At 40.6% G+C, this 17,175-nt stretch overlaps 1 protein-coding gene across 3 annotated transcripts in view; it reads right to left on the reverse strand.

The window, feature by feature from the left end:
• The window catches only part of LOC106083362 (potassium voltage-gated channel subfamily H member 8), a 419,128-nt gene that overhangs the window by 248,102 nt on the left and 153,851 nt on the right, over positions 1-17,175 (reverse strand). For all 3 annotated transcript variants that reach the window (XM_059370085.1, XM_059370088.1, XM_059370086.1), the window contains one exon: positions 13,818-14,046. In XM_059370085.1, the coding sequence (XP_059226068.1) occupies positions 13,818-14,046 (229 nt within the window). The remainder of the gene's footprint in view (positions 1-13,817; positions 14,047-17,175) is intronic.

A 17,175-nucleotide genomic window follows, 5' to 3' on the forward strand; every position in this document is an offset into this window, starting at 1 on the left:
TGATGGTTAATCGTAAACCACTCCTCGAATTCGCACTCTACTGATACATGATTTAAAATGTTTATGTCCTCACTTTTAAATGACCATAGTTAAAACCAAAATTTTATGATCGGGTTTAAGGTCAGTTTATTAGTATTTTAAAGAGATGGGTGCTCAGATACTTGTCTTTATATAGCCAATGTCAGGTTCGTACTCTACTCCTCAATTCCCTTTAATTAATACGAAGATTGACGGTTCTTGAGATACTTTGCCAAAAAGTTGGATATCAAATTCGTACACTGCTCTCAAATATCTTAAATTTGAACCCTATATTGTCCGTTAAGCCCTGAAAGATTAATCCATATTTTAATGTTTGGTTGATACCATATTTCTAGAACCCTCGCAATTGAGTGCTACCTTACCACGATCGTTGGTTTTAGAGACTGGGATGACCCCCAGGCACGTGACGCCATATCTCAATGTCAAGTTCACTACACCTTCCATTTGGGGTACCATATTACTTTGATCACGACTTTCGTCACATTATCTCTAACAACCCCAAAGCGTACATGTCCGCTTTGGGCGTCTTTTTTTTTTGAGGAAAGTTTTTTAAATAAAACAAGTAAAAGCGTGCTAAGTTCGGCCGGGCCGAATCTTATATACCCTCCACCATGGATCGCATTTGTCGAGTTCCTTTCCCGGCATCTCCTCTTAGGCAAAAAAGGATATAAGAAAAGAGTTGCTCTGCTATTAAAACGATATCAAGATATGGTCCGGTTCGGACCACAATTAAATTATATGTTGGAGACCTGTGTAAAATTTCAGCCAATTCGTATAAAAATTGCGCCCATTGGGGCTCACGAAGTAAAATAGAGAGAACGATTTATATGGGATCTTTATCGGGCTATAGACCGATTCAGACCACAATAAACACGTTTGTTGATGGTCATGAGAGGATCCGTTGTACAAAATTTCAGGCATATCGGATAATAATCTAGGGGTCAAGAAGTAGAGATCCCAGATCGGTTTATATGGCAGCTATATCAGGTTATGAACCGATTTGAACCTTATTTGACACAGTTGTTGAAAGTAAAAATAAAATACGTCATGCAAATTTTAGCCAAATCGGATAGGAATTGCGCCCTCCAGAAGCTCAAGAAGTCAAATCCCCAGATCTGTTTATATGACAGCTATATCAGGTTATGGACCGATTTCAACCATACTTCGCACAGTTGTTAAATATCATAACGAAATACTTCGTGCAAAAATTCATTCAAATCGGATAAGAATTGTGCCCTCTAGAGGCTCAAGAAGTCAAGACCCAAGATCGGTTTATATGACAGCTATATCAGGTTATGGACCGATTTGAACCATACTTGGCACAGTTGTTGGGTATCATAACAAAACACGTCGTGCGAAATTCCATTCCAATCGGATAAGAATTGCGCACTGTAGAGGCTCAAGAAGTCAAGACCCAAGATCGGTTTATATGGCAGCTATATCAGGTTATGGGCCAATTTGAACCATACTTCGCACAGTTGTTGGATATAATAACAAAACACGTCGTGCGAAATTCCATTCCAATCGGATAAGAATTGCGCACTCTAGAGGCTCAAGAAGTCAAGACCCAAGATCGGTTTATATGGCAGCTATATCAGGTTATAGACCGATTTGAACCATACTTGACACAGTTGTTAGATATCATAACAAAACACGTCGTGCAAAATTTCATTCTGATCGGATAAGAATTGCGCACGCTAGAGGCTCAAGAAGTCAAGACCCAAGATCGGTTTATATGGCAGCTATATCAGGTTATGAACCGATTTGAACTATACTTGGCACAGTTGTTGGATATCATAACAAAACACGTCGTGCACAATTTCATTCCAATCGGATAAGAATTGCGCACTCTAGAGGCTCAAGAAGTCAAGACCCAAGATCGGTTTATATGGCAGCTATATCAAAACATGGACCGATATGGCCCATTTACAATACCAACCGACCTACACTAATAAGAAGTATTTGTGCAAAATTTCAAGCGGCTAGCTTTACTCCTTCGGAAGTTAGCGTGCTTTCGACAGACAGACGGACGGACGGACGGACAGACGGACGGACATGTCTAGATCGACATAAAATGTCACGACGATCAAGAATATATATACTTTATGGGGTCTCAGACGAATATTTCGAGTAGTTACAAACAGAATGACGAAATTAGTATACCCCCCATCTTATAGTGGAGGGTATAAAAACACATAAAATTCAGAAAAATACATGAAATCTTTATTTGAATCGATAGTACGGTCCATATAAATTAATGTTTTAGGATTACTTCATGCACATGTTGACCGTGACTGCGCCTCAAATGGCTCTTCCGCTAAGTCCAATTTTCGCATACTCTTTCCAACATTTCGTATAAGGGCGTTAAATCGTACGATCTAGGCGGTCAATTGACCGATCCCGGATGTGAACTAAAATGTTCGCCGAACTCGCCTAAGTCCATTCTTACGCGTGCTGTGTGGCATGTAGCACCGTTTTGTTGCAACCACATGTCATGCAATTCGGATATCATTTCACGGTAGCGCTCACCATTCACAGTTACGTTACGATTCGCATCATCTTGGAAGAAGTACGGTCCAATATGCCACCAGACCACAAACCGCAGCAAACTGTGACTTTTCTGGACTTTTTCTGCATTGATAACTCTTGCAACGCTTCAGGCTGATCTTTACTCCAAAATCGACATAAAATTAACTTTCTTAGCAGAGCAGATTTTGATAGTAAAATTCAATCGTTTGCAAGCGTTTTTTGTTTGTAAGAGGATTCAAGGTTAGCTTTTGCATTGCTTCTGGCTGATCTCCACCTCAAAAAAGACAATTCTGCTTATTTACGTTTATTGAGCCAAAAATGAGCTACGTCGCTGAACACAATTTGTACTTTCCTAACAGAGCACGCATTTTGATAAAAAAAATTCAACAATTTGAAGGCATTGTTCGCTTGTAAGACGATTCATGGCTAAATTATAGACCAAACTGAAGATGTTGACAGTGAAACAAAACACGAAACGTGCGTGAGCTGTTTAAACCAGTATTGCCAAAAAGATAAAAGCTAAAAAATCACCCTTTATATATAAGCTACTAGTTGTTAGTAAGTTTGTAAAATAGAAAACGTATGGTATCATCCTTCAATCGGAATGACAATACTAAAAGATAAAGAACGCAACACATTTATTCAATGATTAGACGTTCTGGAATGCAAAAAATTACGAACGATTTTAAGAAAATAACACTTATGAGCTTTTAGAAGCAGTGATTTATAAATAAAATTATTTGTTTTGTTGATATTTTATTCCTTCGAAAGACGTTTAGTGTTGATCAAGGTCAATCCGTAAGCTCGTAAATCCGCCGGATTGGTATATAAGATAACCCCTCTCTTGTTCATAAAAATGCGTTTCCCGCATACCAATAATATAAAAAACGACCAAAAATATTATAAATTTCCATTCAATTTCAAAACTTTTCTTCCTGTAATTTCAATAAATTAAGCTTGGCGTCAACCCCGTTTAAACTCAGAAACGGCTGAACCGTTTTTCTTGAAATCTACACAGATGGTGCATAATGATCCCGTGGTGAAAATAGGGTACTACATTTTTGATATATGGCGTTTTCAGAAACGCCAGATCTCGGAGATTGGTGGTGCGATTTAAGCGAAATTTTGTGTGGTCTCATATAGTACCCTAAAAAATTTGGTATCCAAATTTCGGATGGGGTACCTAGGGGATCTGCCCCACCTTAAAACCCACCAAACATATATTTAGACCAATCACGACAATATGGGACTCAAATGAAAGGTATTTAGGATAAGAAAACGTATCTGATATCCAATTTTCGGACCACGTGCTAGACCACCCAAGCTCCAAAACACTCCTAAATCGGTCATATTTACCGACCATGGCAATATAGGATTCAAATGAAAGGTATTTGCGAGTAGAATACGAATCTGATATCCAAATGTGGGACCACTTTCTGGGGGTCCACCCCTTCTCCAAAGCACCCCCCAACCAGGACTTATTTACTGACCATGGGGTTATGGGGCTTAAATAAAAGGTATTTGAGTGTAAAACTTAAATCTGATATCCAAATATGGGACCAAATGTTTGGGGGCCGCTTCTCCCCAAAGGGGCAAATTTACGACCATACCAATATGGGGCTCAAATGAAAGGTCTTTATGATTAAAGCATGAATCTGGTATCAATTCTCTGGAAAAGTGTCTATGGGGCCACCCCACGCCCACAACACTACAAAAATAGGAAGTAGTTACTGACTATTGCAATATGAGGCTCAAATAAGAGGGTTTCTAAAGTGGAACACGAATCCGATATATATTTTCAAGGCCAACTGACTGAGTGGCCGCCCATCCCCCAAAAAACCCCCAAAGCTGGTCATATTTGCCGACTATGGAAATATGGGGCTCAAATTAAAGGTATGTGGGAGTAGACCACGTATCTGATAGCAACATTAAGAGCCAACTGTCCAGCATACGTCCCACCACTATAACAACCCCCAAATAGGACGTATTTGCTCACCAAGACAATTTGGGTCGTAAAGAGAGTGGAACTAAATATTCATAGTTTTTAGGGCCAATACCCCAAACCAAACATATTTGCTGACTTTTGCAATAAGGAGTTAGATAAGAAAACAAGTTTGATATCTGATTTTGAGGGCAATGGCATATGGGGTTCAAATAAATAATATATACATATATATGAGAATAGAGCACGTTGCTGATATATTTTCAGGGCTTAGAATTTGGGGACCACCCCACTCACCAAAACACCCCTAAATCGGGCATATTTACCGACCGTGACAATGTGGGGCTTAAATGAAAGGTATGGGGGGGGTAGAGCAAGAATTGATACCCATTTTCGGGACCAATTTTCTGGGGGTTTACCCCTTTCCCAAAATACCCCACAAACAGCAATTTTTTACTGACCATCGCAATATGGGGCTCAAATAAAGGTATTTGGAAGTAGAATACGAAATTGATATCCAAATGTATGGCCATGTATTTAAGGCATCACCCCTCCCCAAAATACCCCCCAAAGCGTAAAAATTTTTCGACCATGTCAATTTGTGTCTCAAATGAAAGGTATTTGAAATAAGAAAACGAATTTGATAACCTATTTTGGGGCCATGTGTTTGGGGGACGCCTCATCGTGTAAACTCCCCTAAACCAATGGCAATATGGGTTTTAAATAAATGGTATTTTAAAGAAGAACACGATGCTGAATTATTTCAGGGTCTGGGGGACCAGCTCACCCCCGAAAGCACCCCTAAATCAGATATCGTGAGAATATCGGGCTGAAAGAAAGTATTTTAAGAATGGAATACACCTTACATCCAATAAAGATATGGGATTCAGACTGTTAGTCAAGCGATATACTATTTTCGTAGCATGGTATTTCACTAAAAGCTCTTTAATTGTCGAAAATAAATATTCCAAGGAAACTTTTGTTCCATATAAAGTATAAGAAGGCACAGCGGAGCGGGCCCGGGTCAGCTAGTATTAATAATAAATTGTGCCCACAAATGTCTACCATACCTTCCTAAAATCTACCAAACTTCTGCATGGTAGAAGAAACTGATTGATTTGGTTTTTTACCTTTAAAAAAAAATTTTAAATTAGCTTCCCGTTATCGGACCATTATAGGTGCAAAAAAGGACAAGATAGATATTACATGGAGAAGTCAATAGAAATCTGTGCTTACAAAATATAGTCAAAACTTCGTAATTTTGTTTTTACGAGTAATACATACCAACCCGCTGCCGGATATTGCCCCGTATTTTAGTAACTGTTCTCCGAAGTAGGTAGGGTTCTTTTAATTTCCTTCATTCTGGAGTTGAAATATTTTCTTCATTTAACGTCGATTTCCTTTCGAAAAGTGTTTGTGCATCGTGTTTAAATTCACTTTCAACTTGCTTAAAAAGAAACTTCAACTTTACGAGGGGATCGTAACGATGTCCAAAGAGAAAATAAACCTAAACCAATTTGTCTTCGATAATAAACAAATGTTAATATATTTTTCATGATTTCCTTACTCTCTATTGGCTTAGTTTTCAAGCACCGGTGTTTTATTTTTCTTCAACAATCGGTGTTCTTGGATTGACATTATTGTAATTGATTGTGCGTTCGATTCCCGATTCCCTTTAATTTTTTTTGCCAAAATGAATGGCATTTTTGGAAAAACTTGCGAATTTGTCATATTTTATTTTTGTTTCCAAAATAAAATTATCAAATAAACAAGTAAAAGCGTGCTAAGTTCGGCCGGGCCGAATCTTATATACCCTCCACCATGGATCGCATTTGTCGAGTTCTTTTCCTGGCATCTCTTCTTAGGCAAAAAAGGATATAAGAAAAGAGTTGCTCTGCTATTAAAACGATATCAAGATATGGTCCGGTTCGGACCACAATTAAATTATATGTTGGAGACCTGTGTAAAATTTTAGCTAATTCGTATAAGAATTGCGCCCATTGGGGCTTACGAAGTAAAATAGAGAGAACGATTTATATGGAATCTGTATCGGGCTATAGACCGATTCAGACCATAATAAAAACGTTTGTTGATGGTCATGAGAGTATCCATCGTACAAAATTTCAGGCATATCGGATAATAATTGCGACCTCTAGGGGTCAAGAAGTCAAGATCCCAGATCGGTTTATATGGCAGCTATATCAGGTTATGAACCGATTTGAACCTTATTTGACACAGTTGTTGAAAGTAAAAATAAAATACGTCATGCAAAATTTCAGCCAAATCGGATAGGAATTGCGCCCTCTAGAAGCTCAAGAAGTCAAATCCCCAGATCTGTTTATATGACAGCTATATCAGGTTATGAACCGATTTGAACCATACTTGGCACAGTTGTTGGATATCATAACGAAATACTTCGTGCAAAAATTCATTCAAATCGGATAAGAATTGTGCCCTCTAGAGGGTCAAGAAGTCAAGACCCAAGATCGGTTTATATGGTAGCTATATCAGGTTATGGACCGATTTGAACCATACTTGGCACAGTTGTTGGGTATCATAACAAAACACGTCGTGCGAAATTCCATTCCAATCGGATAAGAATTGCGCCCTCTAGAGGGTCAAGAAGTCAAGACCCAAGATCGGTTTATATGCTAGCTATATCATGTTATGGACCGATTTGAACCATACTTGGCGCTGTTGTTGGATATCATAGCAAAACACGTCATGCAAAATTTCATTCCAATCGGATAAGAATTGCGCACTCTACAGGCTCAAGAAGTCAAGACCCAAGATCGGTTTATATGGCAGCTATATCAGGTTATGGACCGATTTGAACCATACTTGGCACACTTGTTGGATATCTTAACAAAACACGTCGTGCAAAATTTCATTCTGATCGGATAAGAATTGCGCACGCTAGAGGCTCAAGAAGTCAAGACCCAAGATCGGTTTATATGGCAGCTATATCAGGTTATGAACCGATTTCAACCATACTTGGCACAGTTGTTGGATATCATAGCAAAACACGTCATGCAAAATTTCATTCCAATCGGATAAGAATTGCGCACTCTACAGGCTCAAGAAGTCAAGACCCAAGATCGGTTTATATGGCAGCTATATCAAAACATGGACCGATATGGCCCATTTACAATACCAACCGACCTACACTAATAAGAAGTATTTGTGCAAAATTTCAAGCGGCTAGCTTTACTCCTTCGGAAGTTAGCGTGCTTTCGACAGACAGACGGACGGACGGACGGACGGACGGACGGACGGACGGACGGACAGACAGACGGACATGGCTAGATCGACATAAAATGTCGCGACGATCAAGAATATATATACTTTATGGGGTCTCAGACGAATATTTCGAGTAGTTACAAACAGAATGACGAAATTAGTATACCCCCCATCTTATGGTGGAGGGTATAAAAATACTTACAGAGAAAGCAAGAAAAAATTAATCTTAACAAAAGTGCATCTTAACTCTAATGTAGCAGTGTGAAAGAATGCAATTTTGAAAACATCTCAACTAGTGTGGACGGTTGAGATGTTTTTCAAAACAACATACATAGGCAAAACGAGTCAATGTAGATATAACATAATAATTGAAACAAATTCAATTCATTATGAACTCCTAGAAACAGTTATTTATGCCATGTTCTACCCCCTCCACCGTAGGATGGGGGTATACTAATTTTGTCATTCTGTTTGTAACACCTCGAAATATGCGTCGTGATATTTTAAGTCGAACAAGCCATGTCCGCCCGTCTGTCCGTCCGTCAGTCTGTCGAAAGCACGTTAACTTTTGAAGCAGCTAGCCGCTTGAAATTTTACACAAATACTTCTTATTAGTGTAGGTCGGTTGGGATTGTAAATGGGCCAAATCGGTCCATGTTTTGATATAGCTTTCATTAAAACCGATCTTGGGTCTTGACTTCTTGAGCGTCTGGAGGGCGCAATTCTCGTCCGATTTGACTGAAATTTTGCACGTAGTGTTTTGATATCACTTCCAACAGTATGTGGTAAGTGTGATTCAAATCGGCTCATAACCTGATATAGCTGCCAAATTAACCGATCTTGGGTCTTGACTTCTTGAGCTTTTGGAAGGCGCAATTCTTATCCGATTTGGCTGTAATTTTGCACCTGATGTTTGGGTATAACTTCCATGACAGATGCGACCCGTGGTGGAGGATATATAAGATTCGGCCCGCCGAACTTAGCACGCTCTTACTTGTTTGTTTTACTTATGATATTTGAATTTTTCGGATAACTGTTGTTGTTGTCGTTGCCGTAGTCACATGCTTTCAGATGAGTGTTAGTGTTTGTCAACGTTGAAATATAAAGCATTAGCAGCATTCAGAACAGCGTTTTTTTCTCCATAAACTAGCGAATCCGAAACGTATATTTGTCATATCAACAAATGTGGTCGAAACAATCCAAAATTATTGACAATGAAGTTAATGGCATTAAAGTAGCCGTAAGTTAAGTAGTAGAGTGGAGCGGGCGTATTTTTTCGTTTCGCTCCTCAAAGTAAAATATTTGCATCTCGGAATAGGTACTACATTTTAAAGTCTTTTTGGAGGAGGCTCAAAATGAACTCCAAAGACCAAACAGCTGTGGTGGTACCGTCAGACAGTGCCGTGTTGTTCACCCCTCTCCTCCTGTGGGTGCCCTGGCACCTGTAGGCGAGAGTAATGCTTCAAGCGCACAACTAGCCGTCAGACTAATTAAAGAGGAAGCGACGGATAAACCAGAGGGATGCACAGTCTGTCCCCAGCCTTTAAGTAAAGTTGGTGGTTCCGACTCGGATTTAGACAACGACAGTGTCAATGAAACAGTCATAGCAGACGAATCGAAAGATGAGAACAGCGGGATGACAGCAGAAGTGATGGCTTTACTAAGCTCACAAGTAGACCGGGAAAGCGATCCGGGGCACGACGAAGGAAACTGAGGAGTATGTACCGGCAGCGCAATCCAGCGAAAGTGCAGAATGCTGGAAGGGATAGAAATGACATTCCAGGCACTTATACGGAAGCTGAGAGAGAATACTGCTAAAATGCTGCAAAAGAAAAAGAGCTCCCCGCTTTCAATTACTCTGGGAAAACCAAGCCAGCTCCTCGGTAATGGAGACTCCAGTGTCCTGCGGAGGTAGACAAAGTCGGAACAGGAACGAAGGAAGTGCGTACGGTCTCCGAAAGCCTGGTAGGAGGCATGGGTGGTATTTATACCCAAGCCCGGCAATGCAAGTTATGCGACATCAAAGGCCTACAGGCCTATAAGACTTACGTCCTTTCTACTCAAAACCATGGAACGCATTGTGGATACCATGACAAAGAGTAGGACATGAAGCGTACTGCTCGCTCAAATACAAACAGCATGCTTATGCCAAGGGAAGGTCGGTGGAGACTGATCTGCAAGAGGTTGTGCATAAAATAGAAGAATCGATGCCAAGATGTACACATTGCCGTGTTGCATTGATAACGAGGGGGCGTTTAATAATATGGGGACCGACACATTGATCCAATCCTTAGACCAGTACCGGGTGGATTCGGTCCTTAGAGACTGTATACACCATTTGCTAGGAACAGGTGGATAAATTCCGGGTCCCGTGACATTTATTGCCATTCTTTGGGTGGCCACCACTGAGGAGGGATTTGAACCCGTCAGCTATGCAGACGATGCTATAGTACTTCTTATGGGTAAGGATCTGAACCAGCCATGCAGAAGGGCCGAAAGGGTCTTGCATATGGCATATGCCTGGGCTAGACCCAGAGGTCTGAGTGTAAACCCAGAGAAGGGTGCGCGAGGAAGGCGAAGGTGGGCCAAATTAACACACCACATTTACTCAATAAAACGATTTCGATTTCTGACAAGGTCAAATACTTAGGAGGGAACTTGGATAGGAAATTTAATTGAAAATATCACATTCAAGATCGTACTGAAAAGGCTCACAGATGTTGGGCGCTATGTAGACGGGCCGTGTGCTCGAAATGGGGCCTGAATCTGAGGATAGTCCACTGGCTCTACAGAAGCGTGCTTAGACCAATACTTACTTACGCCTCAGTAGTTTGGTGAACTGCGATGGAGAAAAGTGCAACGGCATTGGCGGAGCGATGAGGACCACGCCCACTAGAGCATTAGAGGTTTCTCTAGATATCCGACCCATTGATGTACGGATTAAGTGTGAGGCAGCCACTGCGGCTATGAGACTTAAGGCGATGGAGAATGGATAGGAGCAGCTCATACCATCGCGGTATAATCGAGGCGACGATATGAAACCTGGAAGGAAGGGAAGAGGTTTCCGAACGGATATCTGAGACGACACTTGAGGTCGAGTGCGAGGTACCTCCAGCGGCACAGTCTTAGATTGACGGAATCCTAGCATTGCCGTCTGGACGATCATGTTACACGGATGGATCAAAGCTAGGAGAAAGAGTGAGTCTGGGAGTCTACGTTGAGAATGCAGGGACTGAGATCTTTTTTAGACTGCCTGTCCATAATACGGTCCTGCAGGCAGAGATCTGGGCGATCACGTAATGCGTAAGGTGGTGTGGTACTAACTTTATGGATAGTAAAATAGCCATAAGGGCAATAACAACCAGGACGGTAAAATCACGAACAGTCTTGTAGTGTAAAAAGGAGATTAAAGCCTTCTCTGAGGCACAATCCGAATCGTTTGGGTGCCGGGCCATAACAGAGTAAGGGGAAATGAAAGGGCAGATGGTTTGGTAGAGAACTGCCGTCGATAAACTTGGTTAACCCGAAGCTTTTCGGGTCGCCGCAGTCCGATTTAAGGGCGTGGGCGACAAACGCATGTAATACTGTGGAACAGTGAAACAGTCGGTAGGACGGCGAAAATCGTATGGGTTGTTCCGGATCGTGAGAGGACGAGGCTGTTACTGAAAGCAAGTAAGAAGGAGGTCAGTAGAGCTTTTGGTGTCACAACGGGACACATAGGACCACTAGCTCAATTAAGCAAAATCGGTGCGGCAAATGATGGCATGTGGAGAAGATGATGGGATGTTGGAGCTTTTCCTATGCCATTAAGTTGGATACACGATACCAGACATGAACCGACTTAGGTGAGTGGTATGGAAAAGAATTAAGGATTTTGTAATTAGCACGGAAAAATGTTCTTTTTAGAGGTTGCTTCATAGTTTTTAGAGCGCACACCAAGCCGATTACTGGCTTAGGTGGATGTCCATAGTGGCATGGGGCAGATTAATATTTACATCCTCTTTTCAACCGAACCTAGTGGCTTTAAATCTTACTTTTTTGTCTCTGTCAATTTGTGTTTTATATTTAACTAGCTGACCCGGGCCCGCTCCGCTGCGCATTCTTTTACTTTATATGGAACAAAAATTTCCTTGGTGAAGTTTCCGTATAACAAAAGATTATTTTTGGAGAAATACCATGCTACGAAAATAGTATATCGCTTGAGTAACAGTTTAACAATATAAGTGCATTTATCTGAATCCCATATGATCTTTATTGGTCTACGAATTTAAGTTTGGATGTAAGGTGTACTCCATTCTTAAAATACTTCATTTCAGCCCGATATTCTCATGATGTCTGATTTAGTGGTGTTTTCGGGGAAGAGGTGGTCCCCCAAATACTTGGCCCTGAAAAGATATCGGCATCGTGCTCTTCTCTCAAATACCATTTATTTAAACCCCATATTGCCATTGGCTTAAGAGGAGTTTACAGGATGAGGCGTCCCCCAAACACATGGCCCCATAATAGGTTATTAAATTCGTTTTCTAATATCAAATACCTTTCATTTGAGGCGCCAATATGTGCCAATATGGTCGAAAAATTTTTTCCCGTATTTTGGCAAAGGGGTAGACCACAGAAAATTGGTCCCGGAAATGGGTTTCAATTCTTGCTCTACCACATTGTCATGGTCGGTAAATATGCCCGATTTAGGGGTGTTTTGGGGAGTGAGGTGGTCTCCCAAATTCTAAGCCCTGAAAATATATCAGCAACGTGCTCTATTCTCATATATATATATATATATATATATATATATATATATATATATATATATATATATATATATATATATATATATATATATTATTTATTTGAACCCCATATTGCCCCATAACTACCCCATACCCTCATTTAAACTCCTTATTGCAAAAGTCAGGAAATATGTTTGGTTTGGGGTATTGGCCCTAAAAACTATGAATATTTAGTTCCACTCTCTTTACGACCCAAATTGTCTTGGTGAGCAAATACGTCCTATTTGGGGGTTGTTATAGTGGTGGGACGTCCGCTAGACAGTTGGCTCTTAATGTTGCTATCAGATACGTGGTCTACACCCACATACCTTTAATTTGAGCCCCATATTTCCATAGTCGGCAAATATGACCGGCTTCCACTTTAAAAACCCTCTTATTTGAGCCTCATATTGCAATAGTCAGAAAATACTTCCTATTTGGGTGGTGTTGTGGGGTGGCCCCATAGACACTTTTCCCGAATATTAATATCAAATTCGTGCGTTACTCCCAAAGACCTTTCATATGAGCCCCATATTGCTATGGTCGTAAATTTGTCCCCTTTGGGGAGAAGCGGCCCCCCAAACATTTGGTCCCATATTTGGATATTCTTCATTCAAATACCTTTTATTTCCATAATCCCATGGTCAGTAAATAAGTCCTGTTTGGGGGATGTTTTGGGAAAGGGGTGGATCCCCAGAAAGTGGTCCCACATTTGGATATCAGATTCGTATTCTACTCGCAAATACCTTTCATTTGAGTCCTATAGTGCCATGGCCGGTAAATATGACCGATTTAGGAGTGTTTTGGAGCTTGGGTGGTCTAGCACTAGGTCAGACAATTGAATATCAGATACGTTTTCTTATCCTAAATACCTTTCATTTGAGTCCCATATTGTCGTGATTGGTCTAAATATATGTTTGGTAGGTTTTAAGGTGGGGCAGCCCCCCTAAGTATCTCATCAGAAATTTGGATACAAAATTTTTATTTTTAGTGTATTTTATGAGAGCACACAAAATTTCGCTTAAATCGCACCACCCATCTCCGATATCTGGCGTTTCTGAAAATTAGGGTAAGGGCGAGGGTCCGCCCCCCCTTCAAATATCAAGAAATGTAGTACCCTATTTTCACCACGGGATCATTATGCACCATCTGTGTAGATTTCAAGAAAATCGGTTCAGCCGTTTCTGAGTATATAAGGAACACACAAACAAACAAACCTACAAACAAACACATAATGATTTTTATATATAAGATTCATTATGTTAAGTTTTAGACGTTCAAAAATGATATAAAATATTTACCTGAAATGAACAACGCTTCAACTATGACATCAGACACCATAGTTTGGCGATCGGCTTTGGCAAATGCGGCATTGTATGGAACCAATATTGCTACATAGAATGTTGATACCAGTATCACCCAGTCCCAAATGCCTTTGAAAACTCCATAATGCGGAAGAATAAATTTTGATTTCTTTAATGATTGTGTTTTGTATTCGGGGAAAGGAGCATCAGTCGAATGCAATAAATTCTGTAACAATAAAACAATTTTTAATCTGTAAGTATTTTTTGTATATTAATGTAAAGTCGTTTTTGTACCAAATTTGCCACAAAACATGGCGAAATTATTGAAAAATGATGTCATGCGAACAGCTGTTTTGCTTTCTCTTTGTTGATATCCTCTGTTCATGAACGCACATATTCTGGCCGCGTACACACACGCACGCTTCCAAAGCGCATGTATGGTCCGATTTGAAAATTTCTTTTTAGCTGGAAAGTGCTTAAAATCCATACAAAAAATTTATTTTTTTTCGCAAATAGTGTCCAAAAAATTCGACTAATAATTTTTTTTTTAATTTTTGCAGAAGCTGATCTCCTATTTTGTTGCTTGAAAGCATTTCTGAACCGACTTCAAATTTTTTACTGATTTCGAAAGCTAATAAACTTCGCTATTTTTCTGTCGTAATATATGTTAAGGTCCGATTCTTCCGTCAAATGTAAAGAGAGCTACAAATCAAAAAATGTGAAAAAAGTAATTTTTTTGGCGTTTTTTCGTAAAAAGGGTAAATTCACTGTTTCGTCTTTATACAGAAAACTTGGCCCAGCACTGTCAATTTTGCTTACTTACTTTACTTACTTTAATTGTTGCCGTTGTGTTTTGATGCGTGTATTTATGCTATCGTCGTCATACAGCTGGTGGTTCATACGTCGCCTATATTTTCCATTAACGCAAACTGGTCCATATATTTTACGAAGAATCTTTCTCTCAAATACTCCAAGCACTGCCTCATCTGCTTCCACAAAAACCCTTGCTTCAGAACCATATAACAGCACGGGTAGTATCAATGTGTTGTAAAGTGTAATCTTCGTCTATCGAGAGGTGGCCTTGTTTCTAAACTGCTTACTTAGCCCAAAGTAGCATCTGTTTGCCAGTATTATTCTTCACTTTATTTCAAAACTGGTGTCATTCGTTTCGGTTACGGCGGTGCCGAGGTAGATAAAGTTACTGACTATTTCAAAGTTGTGGTAACCAACTTTCTCTATTTTCTTTATCTGCTCGGTTGTACAAGGTGTTTTGGGAGTTGAAACCATCCATTTCGTCTTATCTCCATTTACTGTCAGACCCATTTTCACTGACTCTCTTTCGATTCTTTCAAAAGCAGTAATCACTACTTCCGGTGATCAACCTATGATGTCGATGTCGTCGGCATAGGCGCGTAGCATGTGTTTTTTTGTGATTAGGGTGCCATATCTATTCACATCTGGATCTCGTATAATCTTCTCCAGCAGGATATTAAAGAGATCACACGATAGGCTGTCTCTTTGGCTGAAACCTCGTTTGGTACTAAATGGTTCGGAGAGATTCTTTCCTATTCTTACTGAGGAACGCGTATTAGTCAGTGTCATCCTGCAGAGTCTTATTAATTTTGCAGGGATACGAAACTCAGACATGGCTTGAAATACCTTAGAACGTAAAGGAGTATCAAAAGCGGCTTTGTATTCAACAAAGAGATGGTAGCTATTGATTTGTCCTTCTCGGGTCTTTTCCAGGATTTGGCGCAGTGTGAATATCTGGTCCAGGGTGGATATAGGAGGTCTAAGGACGCATTGATAGGGCCCAATTATCTCATTGACTTTAGGTTTTAATCTTTCACACAGTACTCTCGAGAGTATCTTGTATGCGATGGGGAGGACATTTATTCCTCTGTAGTTGGCACATTCCGTCTTGTCTCCTTTCTTGTGTACGGAACACAGTATGCTGAGGTTCCAATCATCGGATATGCGTTTTTCTACACAGATTGCGCAGATAAGCTGATGCATATCAGCATGTCGCCTTCGGTCTTAAAAAGTTCAGCGGGTTACCCGTCGGCCCCTGCTGCTTTGTTTTTCATTAGTCGGGTCACTGCCCCTGGACCTCATTCTGACTAGGAGGTAAACATTCTATACCATCATCATTGATTGGTTCTGCGGTAACGTCGGAGATTAGCAGTTGGGTAAAATGTTCTTTCCATATCCTTAGCATGCTTTCTGTGTCAGTTACCAGATTTCCTTCTTTGTCTCTGCAGGAGGATGTGACTGCAACAAAGCCATCGGTTTGATGTTTAATTCTTTGGCAAAATTTACGGACTTCATTCTGACTCCTGCACATCTCAATTAGCTCACACTCACCTCTTTCCATTTCCTTTTTCTTTCTGCGGAATAGACGTTTCTCCTATCTCCTTTTCTCCCGATACCTTTCCTTCATCTGGCGAGTTGGTACTGAATGCAGGGTTGCTTTATATGCCGCATTCTTGGCTTCAGTAGCATCTCGACACTCTTAGTCGTACCATGGGTTTCTTGGAGGAGGCTTTCGGTTTCCAAGAACGGATTTCGCGGCATTTTCCATGGAGTGGGCAATAGTTAGCCACTGCGCCATTATATCATCGGAACAAGGAGTACTTCCATCAGTCAGTTAGGTCAACCGAGTGGAGTATGCCGCTGCCATCTGTCCAGATGCCGCTGCCATCTGTTGTCTTTTCAATGTCCAGCTTCCGTGCAACAAGGTAGTGATCGGAATCTATATTCGTTCCACGGATCGCTGGATGAATACCTTCCATCGGATGACAGCCATGTGGCTTTGTGAATATTTTTATGTTGAAATCTGTTGCTACTAACTACCATGTTTTTTGCTGCGGCGAAACCTAATAGCCTCAACCCATTACTGGACGTTATCTCGTGGAGGCTAAACTTTCCGACTGTTGGACCAAAAACGTCTTCCTTCCCTATCTTCACATTAAAATCTCCCAGAACGATTTTATTATCATGGGCTGGGCAGCGATCATATTCTCTCTCTAGGCGCTCGTAGAAAATATCCTTGGTCTGCTCGTCTTTGTCTTCCATCGGGGCATGGGCATAAATAAGGCTGATGTTGAAGAATTTAGTTTTTATGCAGATTGTGGCTAGCCTCTCATCCATTGGAGTAAAGCTGGAGACAAGGTGATTCAGTCTCCGACTAACCACAAATCCACAGCCAAATTCATGCCTCGTGTTATGGCAGCTATGGTATAGTTCGTCACCGTTTGGTGGTCTAGTGACGCCATTCCCGGTCCATCGCACTTTCTGAAAGGCGGTAATATCTGCCTTGTGCTACTCTAATACATCCGCCAGCGCGTATACTGCA

Source organism: Stomoxys calcitrans, chromosome 5 (genome assembly GCF_963082655.1).
Source record: "Stomoxys calcitrans chromosome 5, idStoCalc2.1, whole genome shotgun sequence".
NCBI lineage: Eukaryota > Metazoa > Arthropoda > Insecta > Diptera > Muscidae > Stomoxys > Stomoxys calcitrans.